The 20,829-nt window shown below is 42.7% G+C and overlaps 3 protein-coding genes and 1 long non-coding RNA gene across 17 annotated transcripts in view; 2 read left to right on the forward strand and 2 right to left on the reverse strand.

Annotated features, from left to right (window-relative positions):
- The window catches only part of arhgap23a (Rho GTPase activating protein 23a), a 68,649-nt gene extending 63,782 nt beyond the window's left edge, over window positions 1-4,867 (forward strand). For all 13 annotated transcript variants that reach the window (XM_085271905.1, XM_085271902.1, XM_085271893.1 and 10 more), the window contains 2 exons: window positions 905-936; window positions 1,021-4,867. In XM_085271905.1, the coding sequence (XP_085128031.1) occupies window positions 905-936; window positions 1,021-2,463 (1,475 nt within the window). In that variant the 3' untranslated portion in view covers window positions 2,464-4,867. The remainder of the gene's footprint in view (window positions 1-904; window positions 937-1,020) is intronic.
- Window positions 4,868-6,325: 1,458 nt separating this feature from the next.
- On the reverse strand, window positions 6,326-8,131 carry hexim1 (HEXIM P-TEFb complex subunit 1). Its single transcript, XM_085271907.1, has one exon. It carries the CDS (start codon window positions 7,424-7,426, stop codon window positions 6,347-6,349), a length of 1,080 nt encoding a protein of 359 aa, XP_085128033.1. The 5' UTR covers window positions 7,427-8,131; the 3' UTR covers window positions 6,326-6,346.
- Window positions 8,132-11,278: 3,147 nt separating this feature from the next.
- The window catches only part of plcd3a (phospholipase C, delta 3a), a 38,402-nt gene continuing 28,851 nt past the window's right edge, over window positions 11,279-20,829 (forward strand). Inside the window, exons 1-2 of one of the 2 annotated variants that reach the window (XM_085271908.1) lie at window positions 11,279-11,490; window positions 19,346-19,420. In XM_085271908.1, coding sequence (XP_085128034.1) covers window positions 11,478-11,490; window positions 19,346-19,420 — 88 coding nt within the window. In that variant the 5' untranslated portion in view covers window positions 11,279-11,477. Of the gene's footprint in view, window positions 11,491-19,326; window positions 19,421-20,829 lie in introns of those variants that run through there. The other variant, XM_085271909.1, reaches the window with a different exon arrangement.
- Window positions 11,649-19,043, reverse strand: LOC146576551 (uncharacterized). The gene is made up of 2 exons (XR_014892261.1): window positions 18,931-19,043; window positions 11,649-18,801 (listed from the first exon to the last, which is right to left on the reverse strand). It is a non-coding gene; the product is annotated as an uncharacterized LOC146576551 (long non-coding RNA).

Genomic DNA, 20,829 nt, shown 5'->3' on the forward strand with positions numbered 1-20,829 from the left:
CTTCCCCCCCCCCCCAATCATTGTTTTCCCTGAACACAACTCCAGTGTGTGATTCAGTGTTTTTGTCCTTGTTATGGTCCGAGGCCACAGAGGAAAACAAGTTCCTTTAAAAATCCATCACAGGAATTGGAGATACAGCTGCACTGCTCACTGCAGAATAAACCGTTGTATAGAGATGCAATTGTGATTTTTTTTATTTTTTTTTTTTCATTTAAGGTTAAGGAGCAGAACATCACATGCATAAATTGAATCCAATCAAAACTGTTCAATCTGCATCTGCCAGGTCATTGTCGACCCCTTTATAGGCGCTTAGTTAACTTGCACTCTTTTAACAAAATGTTCCTCTACAAGAAAATAGAGTCTAATGCTGTCAAAATGTATTAGACCTTATAGGAAATCTAACATCTTCTTGTTTATGAAAATGGTTTCCTATTTGTTATGTGACCAAACAAAACTAACCCTAACCCCAGACAGGTTGCCATGACCTCGGCATTAGGAGGTTAATCTGAGTCCCTGAAGCATCCATCACCATAAAAACAGCACAGAATGAACCACTGCCTGCAACATGTGAAGTACTGATTAAACTTTTTGCAGTTTTCTGAGAATAAACACAATTTTATCCAAAAATTAGCCGCACGTTAAGACGCAATGTCCCAGGCGGTGTTGTCCACTTTGCACCTGATGGAAAACAACCTGCTTCATAGCAAAATCAGCATTAAAGTCTGTAGGAACATACAGGGAGCAGTGCAGGAGCAGTTATTTTATTTATTGTTGTTTTTTTTTCCTTTTAAAAAATAAGTGATGATCACAGCAACTCCCTCTGTGTCCTCCACCGTGACTGTTCTGGCCTTTTGTTTACTTCGTCCGTTCTGACCCACAAATGTCTCCATTTCCTTTTCCCCAGATTCAACCAACAGTGATTCAGCGAAATCAAAGGTAACCTCCCCTCACATGAAGCAAGCCTGATTGTCCAACCTCCTGCACGCACAGATTCAGCAGTAATATTTCCTGCTTTTTCAGGGGTCATGGGGGTCAAAGAAGGACCTCACAGCCAAGGAATTCCTGGCTCTGTCCATCATGTCAGCGGTTACTGGCCGCAAACGCAGGAAGCGCCATAACGCCCGCCGCGTGGGCAGCAGCACCGACGACGACTCTGAGCATGAGCCGATCAAAGCTGGACATTTAGGGGCAGGAGAGGAAGAGGAGGTGGAGTCGCCAGTAGGAGACACTGCTCCTCGAGCAGAGGGAGAGGAGGATGATGACGAAGAGGAAGAAGAGGACGAGGAGGAGGAGGATGAGGAAGTTGCAGAGAGCGGAGTGAAAGAGGAGCGACAAGAGGAGCCGGCCGTTAAACCCAATCGGTTGTCCTGTAAAGTGGAAGAGGAGGCGGGAGGAAGGCAGGCAGCCATGTTAAACGAGGAGGAGGAGGTGCAGGCGGAGGTGAAGGGGCCTCAGTGGCGAGCTCCAGAGGATGCTCGCTCTATAGTTTCAGGTTACTCCACCCTCTCTACTTTAGGGCGGAGCTTGGGATCTGAGGGGAGGGGGGACGATGCTGATGATGAACACAGCGAGCTGGTGAGCGAGACAGATAATGAGAGCGGCTTCGCCTCGCGCTCTCTTACACAGGAGAGACCCGATAAACACCCGGCGCCACCTGTAAACACGCAGCTGCTGGCGCCGCCGCGAAGCTTTCTCTACACACACTACAAAAGCCCCGCTCTGTCAACCAGTAACATTCTCACCCCACCCACTTCCCTCACACAGAGACCAGACTCCACAGAGAGGAGCGACGGAGGGGCCCGCTCCACCACACCTTCTTCCTCCTCCTTCTCGTCCTCCTCCACCACTCACAGACTGCACTCGCGGCCTTCCTTTAACTCCCACAAGCTGATCCAGTGCGACACTCTGGCCAGGAGGAAGCTGAAGTCTGAGAAAAACAAGACTCGCTCCCTGGACCTGATGGAGTCTCCCGAGGGCACGGCTCCATCCGAGGGCTCCGGCTCAGGAACGGAAGGTGCACCCACAGCAAAGAGGGATACCTCCAGAACCAACACTTCCTCAGGCAGCAGCCAGGAGAGTCTGCGCCCAGCCCGACCCAAGCCTGCCGTGCTGCCCAGCGAGGCCGCTTCCTTCACTCCGACCGGCCCGGGCGGGAAGTCGCTGGCCGATCAGGTCCGCGCCCGACTGCTAGGCTCAGCTGACAACCTGCACCGCGTCGGACTACGGAAACCACCGTCACCCGAGACGCGCAGGAAGAAGCGGGCTTGGCGCAGACACACTGTGGTGGCTTCCCCGACTGAGATGTCCGATAAGAGACCCCAGCTGATTGTCAGCGATTTCCCCTTATCTCCTAACAATCAAAACCAGGTCAAAACACAAGGGCTGCCTCGGGATGCAGAAGGTCTTGACCAAGGACCGGCTACACGTCAAGCACCCACCTCCAATTTCCACCAGTACCTTTGAACCCTGACCCCAACCACCGCTCCAAGAAAAGAGGCCAAAGCTGCTGATTCTCAGTTTGTGCGTAAGGATGGGGGAGTGGATGTCCAGCTGAGCTGCTGACGGCCTGCAGGTCAGTAAACTGGCAGCAGTGCAAACGGGGATGTGGTTGGTGGACAGGTGAAAAACGGCCCACCTTATTTGTTGTTGTTGTTGTTTTTTTTTTTACTTTTCATTGAGCTCCATTTGCATGGCAGGGTGCGTTCCAGTGTTGCCAAAGCTTTCATTTTCTTTTTCCTTTAAGTGTGCTCTTATAGAAATGATAGGACAGAGACACAAACAGACGTCATCACGGTCGACGTAAGAGCCAAGAATTCTGATTCGTGTAACAACTGAGCATCCCTCGTCTTCTCTTCCTTCCTGTCTGGATCACAGATGACGTAAATTAAAAGTTTAATCGACCAGACGAGGATGCTGAAATGCAGCTTCTACAGTTATTAAAAAAAAATTTAAAAAATCATATAAAACCATTTCAGGAGGGCAAACAACTGATTCTTCATATCAGTCTTCCTAACGTTTCCCCTCTGACCATTCACACTGTAAAACTCCACCAAACTTCAGCTCACATGAAATGCAGTTGTCTCCCTCTACTTGTTAATAATGTTTATGTGTGTTTGCCCAAAAATATTTGTGACCATGTCTAAACGTGCAGGTGTTTGTGTTAAACGATTTTTGTAACATTTGTACAAAGCCTTGTTAAGTTAACCCTGTAAATATAAATATTATGTTATAATATTTGTTTGTACTTTTTTTTTTTTTTTTAGGTCTTTTTTTTAAGGTTTACAAAAGTGCAAATAAGTGCACAGTTGTTTTTTTGTTTGGTTTTGTTTTCAAGATGTTACTTGAAATGTTTCCCTTAATATATTATTTGTTTTTGTTTTATATTCAATATATATATATATATATATTAAATATATATATTTTGTATTAAAGTAAAAATTTATTGCAATTTCACCTCTTGGGTGTACCTGTTTAAAGGAGACGAGATAAACACGACTAAACGTATTCCTTATTTCCTCATAGATGGCCTTTCTGATTCACAGCACTGTGCAGGAAACCTTTATCTCACGAGATAAGTCTTATAATAAAGATTATCTCGTGGCTAGTTACACAAAATGTACACAACACTCTGTAGTAACAACATGTAGCAAGTTCTGAATTTTAATCAGGTAATTATTATGTGATATCGGACAGTTTGCAGACAGCTGATCATGCCGCCAGGGCTTCAAGTCTGGCATTACTGAGCATTGCCTCAACAGATCAGCTCATATTCACTGAACACAGGAGCTCAAAAGAAGATGCCTGACAGTGTTTAACAGACTGGTGTAGGATTTTTTTTTTTTTTTTTTTTTTGGTGTTTTCAGCACACAAGGTCAGGTTCTAATAAATCTTCCCTGAGTGGGGAAATGGTACGTTGGAGGAAATGAAAAAAGAAGAACAAGAGTCTGTTGTTTCTGTCTCGTCTTGACCGCAGAACCAATTTGCAGTAGCGAAAAAAACACGACCCGAGCGAGAGGTGCAAATTCAGAAGTCACAAAAGGCTTGCTTGTTTCCCTGCGACCAAATAATAACCCAGTGAAAGAGAAGAAGAATGATAATAATAAATAGGTTCTAGTCTCGTCTTACCTCAAGGTTTTTTCTACAAGTGCCTGATTTCTGGAATGTGTTTTTGTTCTGCAGTGCCATGCTCGGTTCTTATCCTTCCATTTCCTTTTGTTATTTCTGGGTCTCCTCCCCTCCTCTGCTGTGGTTGACGGTATAATTGAGGCACTGACCCAAAGATGTGTAGATTAAATACAAGCAGTCTAACAGAGAGGCTGTACAAAACAAAATAAAAGAAAGAAAAGTAAAGCACACTTCAAGCCAAGGACACTTCTATGCACTCCCTTTGCCTTTAACAGAGGAGGGGAAAAGCATAGTATTCTCTCAGCTGCTTCTTTTGTTTTTTTAACAAACTGAGGTCACCTCTCTATGCCTAATAATCCACAGTGTGTGAATAAGGTACACCTAACACACCCCCACCCTACAACTGCATTAGGTCATGCCAGACAGCATCCAGTTTCCTAAAGATGAACAAAAACCTCATCAAAGGGAAACGTCGACAGTCTGAAATGTGATTTTACCTTTTGTGTCGTTGTTGTATTTTAAAAGCGTTTCTTTTTTTTGTACATACTATCTTAATATGTAACATATTGTATTGTGTACATTTGGAATTGCTTTCGAGTATGACTAATATGAAAAATGACTGGACTAAAAGAAAAAAACAAATAAAAAAACATGGTTGTCCGCCTGAACTCATTTCCCTCGTGGCTGTGTGCTTAAAAGCAGGTTATATGATGTAAATAAACAGAACTATGTTTAAAAAAAATGTGTTTGCGTTTGTGACTTGTGTGTGCGCAAAACACATTTTTTACAGTGGAGATGTGCCTCACATTTTGCAGCGCGGGCATCTTAAAATAGGAGCTGACTGGCTCCCCCTAGAGGCTTGAAGAGGAATAAGACATAAAGGGAAACGGAATCTGGAGTGTTGAGGGTCTTTATTTTAATTTATGGGAATGTTTAAATATTTATGGATTCTGTGAGTAGTAGCTATAATAATGGGATTCTATTAAAACGGATGACCCCACCAAAGTAAAGACACACTTTTCATCACATTCTTAGGCTTTGCAAATGAGCAGCACTTCTCACATGATCAGTAACCAACCTTGTCTGCATGGCTGTCCACAGGCTCTTCAGGAACAAGTCTCACCACTCGCCAGACATTTTGGAACCCCCTTTAGGCATTTATTTGCAAGATATTTCTAAATTAACTTAATAAAAATTTAAGTTACACCTCTACCACTATCTACCCTGCTACATAATTATCCCATCGATTGCAAAACAAATCTCTGGGTGCCATGTCTCTTTGTATCAGGCCTGCCTAAACTTGTGAAGTTACTAATTTTAACTGGGGGCGGGGTGTAAATATATATTATGTGATTGGTAGCTGTAATGATGAGAAAATTCATTATCAAGTCAGAATAAAGACACGATTTTCTGCAGATCCTTGACTTGCAAAAATAATAACCACAGTGTGTCTGTATTACAACCTAGAAAATTTAGTAAAATAAACAATAAAATCCCACTTGCATGTCTTCCTGTATACCTCCGAGTGGACTAAGCTTTCATAAAGAGCATCTCATCCATATCCCATCCCCCCTTCTCATGTAGTCTTCCATTCAGAGGCCACTGATGCCTTGTGTCTGGCCCATATCGGAATCCTTGCAAGAAATCTGACCAAAGCCACTGACAGCAGCTCCTAGCTGCAGCTTCCTGTGTTTGAGGACAGGCTGAACAACACATGGCAGTCTGATTCAGAACTTCAATTTTTATATTATTTTATTGGAACTAAAAGGTTAACACACAACTGTTAAAATGTTCACGCTGAAGTCTTTTTTTTTTTTTTTGCAAAAAAGTATCTGAAAGGATGGCCCAATTAGCTGCAAGTTCTTGTTCAGTTTCTGGAGGGGGGAGAAAAATAATCCGACATACAATATTTGCTCTTAAAATTAAAAACAGAACAGTTTATGTCAATGGATACCTACAAAGTTGAGCAGAGGAACAAACGGAAATTTCTTTTCAAATACCTCTTTATAAAAAAAGGAAAAAAAGAAAAAAAAAATCAAATTTGAAATATTTACAATTCTCCTTGAAAACAATAACCGAATGGGACATTAACAGCTCAAATAGAAAGTGAAACGTCAAATATTTACTTATTTTGTCCAGGTGACAAACTGCTTACAGAAAAACTTATGATAAATTCTTTTAAAAATGCAGTAGTCCCATGTTTTACCTTATCCAAAGGATTTTAATTTGTAGCGACCTGGCCCCTGTCCTTGCTGGGCTGGCTCTTCAGGAGCAGCTCCATGTTTTGGGCTTTCAGTCTCTCCAGTTCCTTCTCCATCTCTTTGACCCGGACCGAGCAGTTCTGACCCCCGGGCTCCACGGCGCGTCTCAGCCGGTTGTTCTCCTCCTCCAACCGGGACATGCACTTCTCCAGCTCCAGGTACTCCTTGACCAGCTCCTGCTTGGTCATATTCTGCAGGCTCTCGACGTGATACATCTCGTAGGTCTCGGAAAAGTCTCTTTGGAGGAACTCTCCACCCGCGTTCCCGGGCCTCCCGATGCCATCGCTGCCCCCGCCGCTGCCGTCATCGTAGTCCTGGTCCTCGTTTTCCAAGACCTCATCCTCGCTGCCAGTGTCCTCCATGCAAACCCCGACCCCAGAAGGCCGCCTGACCCCCATCTGGGTGTTGAGGTCGGGTTCCTCTCGGTCGTGCTCGTCCATCAGGAACTGAGTTGTGTTGTAAGGGGCAACCGGGAGCCCTTTGGCGAACATTTCCTCTCTTATGCGCGAAGCTCTGGCAGTCTCCTTCTCTTCTAGGGCTTTCTTTTCCTCCCAGGAAAGTTTGTTATACGGCTTCCAGTGGCGCTTCTTCTTGGAGGTCCTGCGCCTGTGCCTTTTCTTGCCTAGACGCGCATCTAAGCCCGTATCAGAGTCGATGTGCAAACTATCCACTTGTACCTGCAGCCGTCTGTCTTGGGCGTTTTTTCCCTGTGTGGTGTGGTGGTCTCCTGTCGCTCCTTGGATGCTGCGTTTCTGATGAGGCTGAGTTGAAATCGGGCACTTCTGGACCTCGTTTCCGGCTGCTAACCCAGGGCACACCTCCCTCTGCCCGCCTTTCATTTGCCGTAACTTGTCTGTGTTGATATCCTCGCAGTTCTCCGCCCGCTGCTCCTGCTTATGCTCGCTCTGTCGCCCCCTGTCGCCGTTTTGTGGTCCATCATGGTTTCTAGCTGGGAGATGCTCCAACGCGTCTCCACTGCTCCCACCTGAAGGGCTGGCTGAAGTTTTCAGGTGATGGGTCGTCTCCTCTGGCTCAGTCATCCTGGTGTTCCGCTCCTATGGCTCCACTTTAGCACATTTTTAGATGATATTCATGCTCCCGTGACTGAGTTTTAAAGTTCGTTAAAAAGACGTTAATTTGAACAAAAATATTCTACAATCTCGCGTAATCAATAAAGAAACTTTTGAGATTGTTTGCGTTTGTAAACAAACGCGCGCAAAGTAAAAGTAAACTTCCGAACAGTAAACACTTGTTACTCCTCCAAGGGTTTGTCAGAGCAACTGTCGCTAACTACCATTAACTGTTTCGATGCTGTCAGAGTTATCGTTAACCCGGAGACAGCGTTTCGCCGTCACAACAGTGTCCAGTGTGCCGCTCAAGAAGAGGGAGCTCGTGTTTATATACCAGCTCCGCCTCTACCCGTGCGCATGCTACTGCTTTCAACTCCTGATGGATTGTGGGGTATGACGTTTTCGTTTCGGCGAAGCCTTGGCGGAGACCTTCGCACCAAACTACATAGCCCACAAGTCTACCATAACTGGCGAGCTTCTTGACCAATCAATTAAGAGGATCTCGAGTCCGCTAAAGCCTACCCTACTCTTTGTTGATTGGACCAGAGAATAATTTTGCTGTTGCTAAGCTCAAGGTATTTTCTGATTGGGCAGATCAATAGTCAATCACAGGACCGTAATCCACGCAAAGAAAGCAGTCCCGGGCATTTTACGGACGCTACTATTTACAAATGAAGGGGTTGTGTTTGCAATTGAAGAACTAAAAGTTAATCTGTATACATTTGAAATAAGTGATTTGCAAACTGGAGCAAATATGCGTGGTTTAAACACACAATAATAGGCTTTGTTTTTATTTACTCATCCAGCCAACATAGGACAAAATTACCCATACAATTAACCCCCCCTGTATTTTAAGCTACAACAACAAACTGTCTTGCGGAATCTAGTCCGTCTTCGACGTTCATTTGAGAAACTAAGTAAATACAGCTTATTCAAAACATAAATTTTTGTACATGTCAGCTGCCATAAAAATGCGTTGCTCAGGCGCCATTTAAGAGATTGAATGTTTCCGTGTCAAAAGTCTCTTCTGTGCGGAGTGATATGTTGTGGGGCAGAGGGCCAGGGGAACTCTGGAATCAGCGTAAACAAACGACATTTATTGTGAAGCTGCCGTGGAGAGCGCTGTTCCGAACCCCTCGTTGTTAAAGGGTGGGTCAGGCGATCTCACACTTGCTCAATAATCCTATTAGCAGTTGACGAAGTGGTGTAGATCAGCGTTTGAGTTTTTCCGCGGAGCCAACGTTCTGATACGCAGTGTTAGTTTTACACTGTTGTCTCGTGTTAACGGCTAAGGAGACGCTAGCTAGCTAACGTTAGCCAAACGTTAGCCAACGGGCGCTACGTGTCGTGGCTCCCAAACTAAACACTACACTACTCCACATACATACGAAGCCATACGTACTACAACAAAAATAAACTTAACGTTTAACTCATTGGTCACAGAAAACGCTCCTAGTCGGTCTGAGTATGACGAAAAACGCCATACTGCACTAAAGCTAGGTAAGCTAACGTAAGTTAGCGTACGCTACCGTGTAGCGATAATATAAAAAGTATTAAACCATGAGTGATAGACCGTTTTTAAATAAAATTGTTTGGCTTGTGTCAGTTTGTCGATTCAACTGCAGCAAAGCAACTACAATGCGCTGTGCTACTGGTAATGATAGCCATCTGCTAACTAGGCCAACGTGTTCATATGGGGCCCGCGTAATTCCTGGGCTGTTTTATTCCGATGTGATTTTCTCGTTTCACTAAAGCGATTAGTGTACACATTTCAAGTACTGCCACAGTTAGTCGAACTGTACAAGTCAGAGTACCGAAAATATACACAAACAGACTGAAAACATTCGTTTTTTGAAACAGTCCTTCACATGAGACGTTTGAGCAACTGTCTTGCTTTCAGGAAGTAGACCGCGCCTGATCTTTCCAGTTTCCCTTTAGTTAACTAGTGTTAGCAAGCTCTAGATGGGTGTAACTCGCCAAACCAATAATCTTCTACAGTATTCACAACTTTTCTGTATTGTCGGCTTGTGTGAAATAAACAAATGGAAATAAAATGCTGTGGGGAAAAAGGTTGAAACCTTTATGTGGAATATGTTAATGTGGTTAATTTGTTTTATTTGTTTTCTGATGCACATTATTTAAATGTGCATACTACATGCATACATATTTGATGTCACAATGGTTAAAGAGTTAGTCATTATTCTGTGTTAATCCTTAACTGTGCATGCTTCACTGTGTCATCCACAAATTGTGTCCAGTTTTCACAAAGCAGTTTGCTTCCATTAATGGAAGAAGTGGGTTATTCAGTCTGTGGCCTTATGTTGGGTGACTGGTCTCTCCTAACACTGCCAGTGAAGACTGGTTACAAACAACACAGGCCCACTGTTTCTACTAATAGAAGCAGGCAGAGTTTCAGCTTTGGCAAATAAGCAAGGCAAACTGGGAAATCCTTTGAGAGGGGAGGTGATCTGTTCTAGTTAATATGAAACCTAATGACCATGGAGATTGAGAAACAGTACCAGGGCTTCCCATATTCTCAAATCAAGGAGCGGTGCGCAGCTACAGCACCAGAGCTGCTCCTGCATAGATCACAGCTTGTGAGGATTAGCAGGCATGACTTAATCTCTCACCCTGTCCAACATAGTAGTTGCTGCAATTGAGCGGAGATGAAAGATATGTGTAATATACTATTATACGCTGGTGCACGGGCCTGAAGAGGAGGTGCAGGAGGAGTTTGTGCAGACAGCAGGTCCAGATGGGTGTTTTAGTAAGGGAAACAGTCAATCCACCAGCTTCATTAAATGACCAGGTTAAAGAAACATCACCTTAGGCTCCATCCACCCAGCCTACCAAACCTGTACGTGTGTGTTTCCTTTGCACATGGCTGTGACTCAGCTCTGTCACTCTCTGCTCTCTGTTATAACTCCATTACTAAGACTTAATTAAGTTTGCAGGCAGTGCTCTGGTACTGTGAGCACCATCTAATAATCAAAAAATTAAAAAAGACTGCAGTGCAGGTTTTCACTTTCATAACCAACCCTTTAAATCCGTGCAGACAGCATGAACATACTGGCCACAGATGATGAATGTGGCATTACGGAACTGATTGTTGTTGTTGAGAGCTAAGCAGTTACTTTTAATAACCAACAGGGGACGCCAGCTCCTCAGTCACTGGCATTTGAATGGGGAACAGTTTTACTAAAGTGGAAGCACTTTTTTCTGCTCTTGATCTCCATTTAGAGGAAGGTGTTTACATATTTGAAAGTTTGCCTGAACAATCAGGGTTATATGTTTGCTTTACCTCCTCTGAAAGAAAAGATTTCAGCTGTTTAAATGTTTGCTGAGCCTAGACAAAGGGTAACCTGCTCTTTGCCTGTGGACGTTAATCACGCCACTATATTCATGTAAGTATGCAAGCTTTTTAAAATTTATATATGAAAAGGTAGGTGAAACAGCACAATTTTTCTTTTTGGAATACAGCATGGCATCCGCGCAAAATAAACTCGAAATAAACATTTCAAACAAGTCTATATTTGGGTTTATTTATTTTATTTACAAAAAACAAAAAGGTCCCATAAAAAGTTTTTTGGTTTTTTTTGAAGAACAGATTTAACCAAAAAGGCTTTGATACGCAACTGTTGAGACTCTGTGCGCACATAGTGCGCTTTAAACCATTTAAACAAGTGTGTATACAAATTAATGTATGGAGGGGGACTTGACCATACCTGATCCACCACCAAGGTCCCTTTACGTTTTCGTTGGGGCAGGAAGAGGAAGAGGAGGAGGAGGAGTAAGGTGTTGGCTCCAGAAGCGTGCGACTCGTTTGGAGTCCTGCGCACAAACATGAGTAGCAAATCTGGGGAGGGGACTCCTGCGGTCGGTTCTCTCTCTCTCTCGCTCGCTCTCTTTCTGCGGGCTGGGGGTCTGTCTGGGGCAGTTTAAGGACACCTGCGCCCTCAGCTTCCTCAAACCCCTAAAGTTACAAGCTTAAGTTTATTTCGCTGGAGTTTATGTAGCGATCATGTTAAGCGTAGGCACTGAAGGATATAAAAAAAACAACAACAGCAATAGAATAATATTAAACACAAAGTGAACCCGTCTTCCTTCATTAAATAGGTTCTTTTAGATGTTAAGGAGGAATTGACTTAACCAGGCTGGCGGAGAATGAAGACAACCGGACACCTGCAGCAGATGGGGAATCAGTGAACTTTTATTAAGACAGAGACAAACTCTCAACGCAGCTCACATCAAGAGATTCCAAAGATTTGCTGTGAGGATGAGTATATATTCTCTAAAACTTACAGGAGGGGGTTGTGAGGAAAGTGCTGCATTAGCAGAAAAACAACTCCATAAAAGGAAATCGGCCTTGGGTGTTCTAGTCTCTTCGCTTGCATATCTTTCGCCTGCAGGATGAGGCGATCGCTTCTTATCGCTCTCAAGGCCAAAGTCGTGAGCACACAGTTGCACAGCAACTCTAAAGCTGAACAATATTTAAAGCTGAACAATGTTTAAAGCTGAACAATATTTAAAGCTGAATAATGTTTGATCAGATTATATTTTCTTCAAATCCCCCTTTTGACCCATCTTAAATGGGTCAACACACAAAAATAAGTAACAATCAAAGGAACACAGAGACGTGTCGAAGCCTGGCTCGAAAAACTCCTCGGGTCTTTTCATTTGTCTTTATCTGTCATTGCAGATGAGGAGAAAAGAGTCCAGGCACCACCCTGCCCAGGGGTCGGCTGCAAGCAGTCTCGGTTCCCGATGAAAGCAGTAACAGCTGTCCTGCACAAAAGGATACAACGAGTCAGTGCAACCAGGGTAGTGACACAAAATTAACAGTTCCTGTAACTCAGCAATCAAAAAGCATAAGTAATGATAAAAATGTGGAGAGTGCAGAGTATACTATAATAATGAGAGATATAAACGTGAAAATGTGAAAGAATAAATCAACCGTAAAATAAACTCAGAACGGTAACTGCTAAGGACATTCAAAAGTGAATATGGTAAAACGTGAGGAAGGGGTGTGGAAAAAAAAACAATTTATATCCAGTGGTGGGAGTACACATTCGCTCAGGCTTAAGTCCGGAGACCCTGAGAACATCGCTTAACCCTCACAACCCGACCAGACACAGTTCAACCAGATATATCCTTCAAGAGGAAGTGGGTGAGGGAAACAATTAATAACAAACCTAATACAAAACACCACAGAGAAACAACCAGTCTAGAAGCATTTAAACAAGAGAAAGACGATAATGTTCGTCACCCTCACGATCAGGATTATGCCAATGGGAATGAGACCCAGGGCCAGGAAGCAAATAAAGACGCAACATCTTTGCCTGCCTGTCATTTCATGGGGAAAGAGCCAAGACATGTTTACTTAGCTTGGATGTCGTCTAATAGAGGATGATGGGTCAGAGAAAGGTGGTCCAGTTCCCCTCACCTCGCCAAGGGCGTGTTCTAGTAGTTAAAGAGCAACAACCTGCAATCTGTACCAAAAAATCTTCATAGTCCCACCGGAAAATCATAAGAGTAATAAACGATTCAGCTCAACAGACAAGTATCATGTTCAGGTTTCTCCAATCATTAAATCATCATTATTGCCACAATTTGCTTTATTCACCCTTTGGGCAATGAGAGAGAGAGCCCCTAATGGCCAGTTAGTGGGCTCTAGGTCAAACTGTCCCCAAATTTGTTATCTGTTATTATTACTTGTTGTCATGTCACTTGTCTGTTTTCTACTGCACCCCTCTCACCAAAGCAAAGCAAACATTAGCAGCACATTGACCGTAGTCAGACATCCTCATTCCATAGGTGCTATAAAACATTTCCTGTAAAAGAATCACAGTTTTCAAGACAGGGTGTGTCTCCCCCAACACTCTCACCAGAATACAGTGTAATAGCATCCCCAACTCCTAACCCATAAACACCGTTTCTTCACACATCCGCCCAGAAATCCTGTAATAGAAAAACATTAAAACTGTAACCCTGTAGGGAAGAAAATGTAAATGGTAACGCTGCGCAGTCACCTCTGTAAGCAACACAAGACACAAAAATGGCATTTACAGGTTCACTCATCCTCGAATATTTTGTCATCCTTCTACTCCTGTAAAAGAAACCCACATAAATTCATCCACCCTTTTATCCTATCTAGGTGGAGGTGGTTAACCTTGAGTCATGGTCAAGTCTTGTCATCTTTTACCAGTCAGTCCGTTTGTTTTTATTCCCAGTCTTTCATCCATTCATCCGTTCTTTGCTGATAGTGAAACCTGTCGTCGCATCTAGTTTCCACACTCAGCAAAATGACGTCATCTCAAAAAGAAACAAGAACTTGAGTTTGGATTACCTCGCTGAATCCTTTTTTAAACAGGGACTCTCGTTTCTAATTGTCCCCACAAGTGTTTCCTCCAGAACCCATTTCAATGCGGAGAAACTCACTTACAACAATTTTCTCGCCGACGTGTAATGCTTGTAATTTCCGATGTGCAGATCTGCTTAAAGAAAAGATTCACAAACAAAAATCAGTAAATATAAAACAAAATAAAATGAAAAATAACAAAAACAAAATGCAGACGCCCGGGTCTTAGGACTTGTCACTGAATATTCTTCCCATCAATAAAAATACCAACCTAAACCTACACAGAGTCAATTCAACACCACCTCAATCTTTTCATATTCATAAACCTATATGTTTTGCGTTCGTGAAACAAAATTGAACCATTAAGTAAGTTGAGCTCTTGAAATGTTTTAATTCTCTTAATTCTGCCAGTTTATTTCAACACTTATTCAATGACTTTTATTCAACTGCTACTTGGTCACTCGACTTTTACCTGTTCAAATTGCCTAGGGTTCAACAAAGTCTAGATCCCCGTTTTCATGAAACTTGAACGGTGTACGATGGTTTACTTACAGTAATTTAGAATCATCACTCAACCTAGCTCTACTACTGGCACTGCGTGACTTTTCTCACACTGGAAACCAGAATTTAGTACAGAACTTTAATGCCTCAGGTAATCGCGTTCAAGGGCTGCCCCCCCTTCTCTTCTTCTTTGTCCGTGTGTTCCTCCTTTATTAAATCTCCATCACAATGACGTGGCGCTCTGAAATAAAACTCACACTGTTAATTCCTCGTTTTCACTCTGCACCACTGCTCAGAGTGTTTTCTTTTCTTTTTAGTGTAGAGTAAACAATTAAGTCGAGGCCTTAAGCCCCAGATATCTCGCACGGGCATCATTTTCATAACCAAACCGCTCCGGACTCTGCTCCCCAGACCACACAAATGCCCTCCGGGCTTATTATTATAGCAAATTCTGTATTTGACTTTGTTGTGTGCAGCATTGAGCCTTTGTCAGTAAAGCATTCTTCATTGCAGCAGCTGGAGCATTGTGTGTCACTTCTTAGTAAATTAAATCAACATTTTGATTTTAGTGCATGGGTATGTATCAGTTTTTACTCCCTCAACAAGTGCATAAGTGTTCATGTGTGTGTTTCCCTTCATTCTAAGTAGGCGCATGCAGAAGTGTGTGTTCGTGTGTTGGTATATGTTTGTGTTCATCACCTTCCTGTTCTGTAGTTTAGGTAAACCAGCGGCCTGACGCATGGCCTAGGGTCCTCCCCTCCTCTTTGGGTCTGTTTATGTTGTCCTTACTTTGCTCCACGGCCTTCTGCAGCTCTGCTGTTCGGCTCTTCTCAGAGGTCAGCATCCTTCTGCTCACCGTCCCTTTTCCTCCGGGCTTAATGCGCGTCTCGTCACAGCTCTGTCAGCTGACGCAGCCTGGGAATTTCCCCCGTGTAGTGAAACGGGCTTTAGGTTTAGTGCTCTCCGTCTCTGCTGCATGAGATCACTCTTTTGCAGCACTGTTGACATCCTCAAGTTGTTGTTGTGAGTCCAGCTGCTGTGGCCTTCAGGGGTCAAAGGGTCAAAGATGGTCGCGGAGAGGGCAACGATGGTAGAGGGGAGGGTAGGAGTCCAGGTCAGCTTCGGCTCTCAGAAAAAACAAAAACAAAACAAAACAGGCGAACAGGAAAATGATGTTGTGTTGGCTGTGCTGTGTTGGCTGTGTTATCCCGAGAGGGGAGAAACAACGATCTCGTCTCCCCCCTTTTTTTGTTTTTGTTTTTTTTTTTTTTTTTTTCACCATATAATCAACTCATAACCCCTCAAGTTGACAGGACAACACAGGTACGTGTTAAAATTCTTAAGATCCTGTTTAGAAACCTAAAAAGGAATTTCCTATCATTCAGTAGTCATTTGTCTTAAACAATCAACAAAAACATGTCCCAAGTCGACCCTTTTAACCACTAAATTTGTCGTGTCCTCACTTAATCCTCAGACCAGTGTCTTTGTCTTTTGACGTTACGTTGTTGTCCTGCAACCCAAAGCGTTTAATTGTCAGTAATGTATAAACTATATCATTTAAAAACAGGTGTATGTTAAGTATCGCTACTTTAACCTTGCATGTACGTGCACATGTATGTAAGCTGTTTCTTCATTGCATGTATGGGTGCGTCTGTATATGGGTTACTTTAACTTTTTCTCAAACGAGGCATTTCTCTAACACGCACATGTGTCTGTTCCTCACCCTTCTCATATCTTTCTCTGGTTGTGTGTGGTTTTATTTGTTTCAGTGATTTACCAGGAACATCTTTTCCTTTTCTCCATGTCTTCCGCCAGAGGTTAACACTGGTGAGATTCAGGGACACAGCACCCAGAGCAGTTCAGCAAGAAAAACCCGCCTCAAACTACATTCTCTCTTTTTTGTTTTACCGGGAGGGGTGAGGACAACTCTGGTGTCCAGCCGTGAATTTTAGCCAAAGCTTGGCCTGTCTTCTGCTGCCGTACTCAGGCTTCCAGGTTAAGAAAAAACACCTGTATGAAGACACTAAACATACATTTAGTATTTGTATAAACATAACTGCCTAAATCATTGAACTCTTGAGGAGGGTGTATTTCAGAATCAGAATCAAAATCAAAAACTTTATTGTCATTGTCATGAGACCGACGACATTAAGAATGGTCCCCGATCATTGCATCATCCCTAGTAATATCAAATATAAAAAAACAATAAAATTCAATCAATAAAATAGATAGAATACTTAAAATACTAAGTATTCCCACCGTCATGCTTCAGACCGTGCATAGATTAACACAAGAGTGGCATGGTGGACATTTTTGTAGTATTCAGATGTGTTATTGCAGTTGGATAACAGCTGTGTTTGAGTCTATTAGTCCTTGCTCTGATTGCCCTGTACCGTCTGCCTTAGGGCAACAGTTCGAACAGGGAGTGGCCAGGATGTGAGGTGTCTTTTATGATGTTTTGGGCCTTTTTAAAACAGCGGGCGTTGTTTGACTCTTTACTAACTTTAAAACCCCACCATAACAATTTCTCACTGACAAACTTCTATGCATCCATTTAAACATGCGAAGCCAGCACAAAATCACACACATACCCCTACAGCAAAGCTTTAACATAACCACAATGCAACTCCTCCCTTAAACGGGAGAAATCACCCTGAATCAACCAACTCTATATAAAACGTCAAACAAAGATAAACCACAAACATTTCTACACTTCTGTGTCTTCCACGCAGCACAATAGGCAGAAAAACACCGATTACTCACAGTCTACAACAAAAGAAAAACCTGCTCTTTTCACAACTCTCACAGCTAAAGTCAAAACTCTTACCCAGTGCCTCTGAAATAAAAAAAAATCACCAAATACTCGATTACTCTTTTCACTCGCTCCCTCTCACTCCCTTCTTCCTCATACAGCATACACGCTCGCTCCCGCGGACCCGCTCGGCCCCGCGGGCTCACTCGGCCCCCACCTTTTTTCTCTCACAGAGACAGAGAGAGACCCTTTTCCTTTTTTTTTTTTTTACTTCGGTCTATCTGCACAGAGTTTACCTCATCTCTTTCCTTCTATGGGCATGCACACTTCCTGTCTCACACACACAGCCCCTCTCTCAGAGAGAGCAGAAAAGAGTTTTTCCTTTTTTCAACACTCAGGAGAAATTCAACAGACAGTTTATACCACTATTTTACACTTTATTTACACACACCGGTAATTTATGTTCTATTTACACACGGGCCCGCATAGACATATGCCAGAAGAGGTTACCCCTAACTTTTTGACTAATTTAAAAGCACCTATAGCTGTTTTGCTTCTTTAGGCTGGTGTGTGGAGTTGATGACTGTCTCAACACATGTTAATTGTTCTCCCAATGTGCTAAGCATAACACCGGGACCCCAACCATCATCATTAGTTTCTCGATCTAATTCTCCATCCATTTTACTGTCAATGGAGGAGTGTTCTTTTATTGCTTTTAAAGGAGAATTTGGGCCAGCTGGGTTTCTGCCTCTGTTAGGCACTAATCAGCTGGGGCGCTGCTTTAAAGGTGAGTCAGCACTGAAATATCCCTTCAGGTGTTACCAGGCTTCTACCAAACCGGAGTCTGGCGGGTAACCTTGCCTAGAGCTTCCTGATAGGGGTGCTAGTTGGTTGTCACCTTGTTCACACGTCTCATTCACACTTCATACATTACCTGCAGTCACTCATTACCCTCCTTATGTATGTAATAAATGTGTAAAAAAAATTCTATGTGTGGTGTATTATTTTAACCAAAAGAGGAACCTAGTTCCTTTAATTGTGTAATCTGTGAACAACGGAGAACCAAACTGTCCTGCCCAGTGTTCCACAGCAAGCATTCAGCGTGTATTTATGTGTGTCCAATATCAAACAGAACATCAAAACATTTAAAACACTAAAATCATCGGGGTTTTAAGAAGAGATCCGTTTTCTCCTATTGATCAAAGGGACCCCTCCTATGGACTCCAACCAGTACTTCTCTTTTTTAAGTTTTAGAGGATCTTTTCTAATAAAGTCCTCTGGGCCTTCCTAACCCTTCTGTAGTTTAGAGAATATTACTAAAAAATATTCTCAAGGCCTTTAACCTTTTAATTTGTTTAGAAAGGCGTTACTAATAAACCCTTTCAAGGTCCCAGACCTGCTGAGGTATGTATCCGACACCGGAGAGCAAACCCGTCGGCTGCAACCGTGGTCAGACCTCAGTTCACTCTTATCTTTATTCACTTATTCACTTATTTCTTATTCACTTATCTCTTATTCACTTGTCTGATTCTCAACAAGCCTTAAGTAAGCCAGACAATTTTGGTTATGAATTACTAGGAGTTTGGACACTAAGTATTTTTATAATGTTCAATATAGCAGAAATAAAAGGTCTGCTTACCTTGTTTTTTGTGTGTACACAGCTTTTGTCCAAACTCCGTTCACTCAGACCACAGCCGATCTCCTCCCCTCCGTCCAGTTGACCTGGAGCGGATCCTGTTCGTGACGCCATTTGAAGGATATAAAAAAAACAACAACAGCAATAGAATAATATTAAACACAAAGTGAACCCGTCTTCCTTCATTAAATAGGTTCTTTTAGATGTTAAGGAGGAATTGACTTAACCAGGCTGGCGGAGAATGAAGACAACCGGACACCTGCAGCAGATGGGGAATCAGTGAACTTTTATTAAGACAGAGACAAACTCTCAACGCAGCTCACATCAAGAGATTCCAAAGATTTGCTGTGAGGATGAGTATATATTCTCTAAAACTTACAGGAGGGGGTTGTGAGGAAAGTGCTGCATTAGCAGAAAAACAACTCCATAAAAGGAAATCGGCCTTGGGTGTTCTAGTCTCTTCGCTTGCATATCTTTCGCCTGCAGGATGAGGCGATCGCTTCTTATCGCTCTCAAGGCCAAAGTCGTGAGCACACAGTTGCACAGCAACTCTAAAGCTGAACAATATTTAAAGCTGAACAATGTTTAAAGCTGAACAATATTTAAAGCTGAATAATGTTTGATCAGATTATATTTTCTTCAGCACCGGCAAGACCAGTCCCAGGGAGCACAGGAGGAAAGTGAATGAGAAGACGACGGACCTCATCAGGAGGCTCGGTAAGGACACCTCCAAATCTGACCTGCTCCTAGGAGTTCACCGTCAGCTCCAGGCTGAAGTGTTTTGTTTTGTTTTTCCGCTCATTGTTGGTACAAACTTAACTGAGGCTTCAGTGATTTTTAGTCACCTTGTTTGTTATGTTGCCTTTTTCTAAGACAGCAATTATAATCGGTAGCTATTTATGCCTTCATAATTCATAACATAGTTTCTCTTAGAAGGCGGTGTAATTCGAGAAATCTTTGCATCTTTCTGAAAAGATGATTCATTTCACCTACTTTCATTGATAATTGCTCACTTCTTAGTTACAGATTGTTTGGTTTAATTTGTAGTCTCGTTAATTCGTGTCATTCATTTACTTCCCCCAGTTTACAAAAAATACATTAACAAAACAGGCATAACAGGTTTGCTTTTTTAAAATGATGATGTTCAAGTGAGTAATGACCGAGCTTACAGATAATGGCATCAAACAGAAGCGAAGTTCTGAGTATTTGTGGGTGTAGTTACAACAGTCATGTGTTTATGAAGAGCAGAGTTGCTCACTGGACTACTGCTCTGATTCAGGCTCCTCGCCATTCCCATCTCAGCCTACTCCCCTCACAGTTCAGTCCCGATATGTCACTGCCCCTTCCCAAACTCGCCCCAAAATAGACACTTGCTGAGCAGCCATAGCGCACCTGTCAGAATCTCTGAGAAGACGCTGGATTTCTGGAAGGCTGAACCAGTGTTAACGACGTATATATGCAGGCATACAAAATTAGCTCACAGACAGAAATGTTGGATGAAATCTTTGCTTTTTATTTTATTTCTTTTTTTTCTTTTCAGTTTTATATGTATAAAGGGGACGTATTGTGTTTTTTTTACCCAACCCCATATTTTTCATTCCTGGACTTTAGTAGAGTAGTTTTGCATGACTCACTTGTAAATATTTATCTTGAGGTGTTGCACTGGCACAATATGATCCAGTAATAAGCTGTACTATATCAGGGATTTCCACTCTCATTGATGTACAGTGGCACATAGCCAAGAGTAGAAACCGGTCTGAAACTGAGCATTCAGAGCAGCATGAAGCCTGAAACTTTGGCAGTGTTTCACATGAGCATCCAACATTGTAACAGCATAAGCATGAGGAATGCACTCATGACTACCTAATTAGGCACATCTGTTCAACTGCCTATTAAGACAAATAGGTAATCAGCCAATCACCTGGCAGGAACACTGTGCATTTAGGCATGTAGACATGATTAGAACAACCTGCTGACGGTCAAACGGAGCACTGGAATGAGGAAGAAAGGTAATTGAAGTGACTTTGAACATGGCATGGTTGGTGGTGTAAAATGGGCTGGTCTGAGTATTTCTGGTCTGCAGTATCATAATTATTTTTGGTCAGTTTTAAATCATAATTTTAACA

This window comes from Mchenga conophoros, linkage group LG4 (assembly GCF_057382185.1).
Source record: "Mchenga conophoros isolate Kocher_MC1m ecotype Shallow Benthic linkage group LG4, M_conophoros_male_GT1.1, whole genome shotgun sequence".
In the NCBI taxonomy this organism is placed as follows: domain Eukaryota; kingdom Metazoa; phylum Chordata; class Actinopteri; order Cichliformes; family Cichlidae; genus Mchenga; species Mchenga conophoros.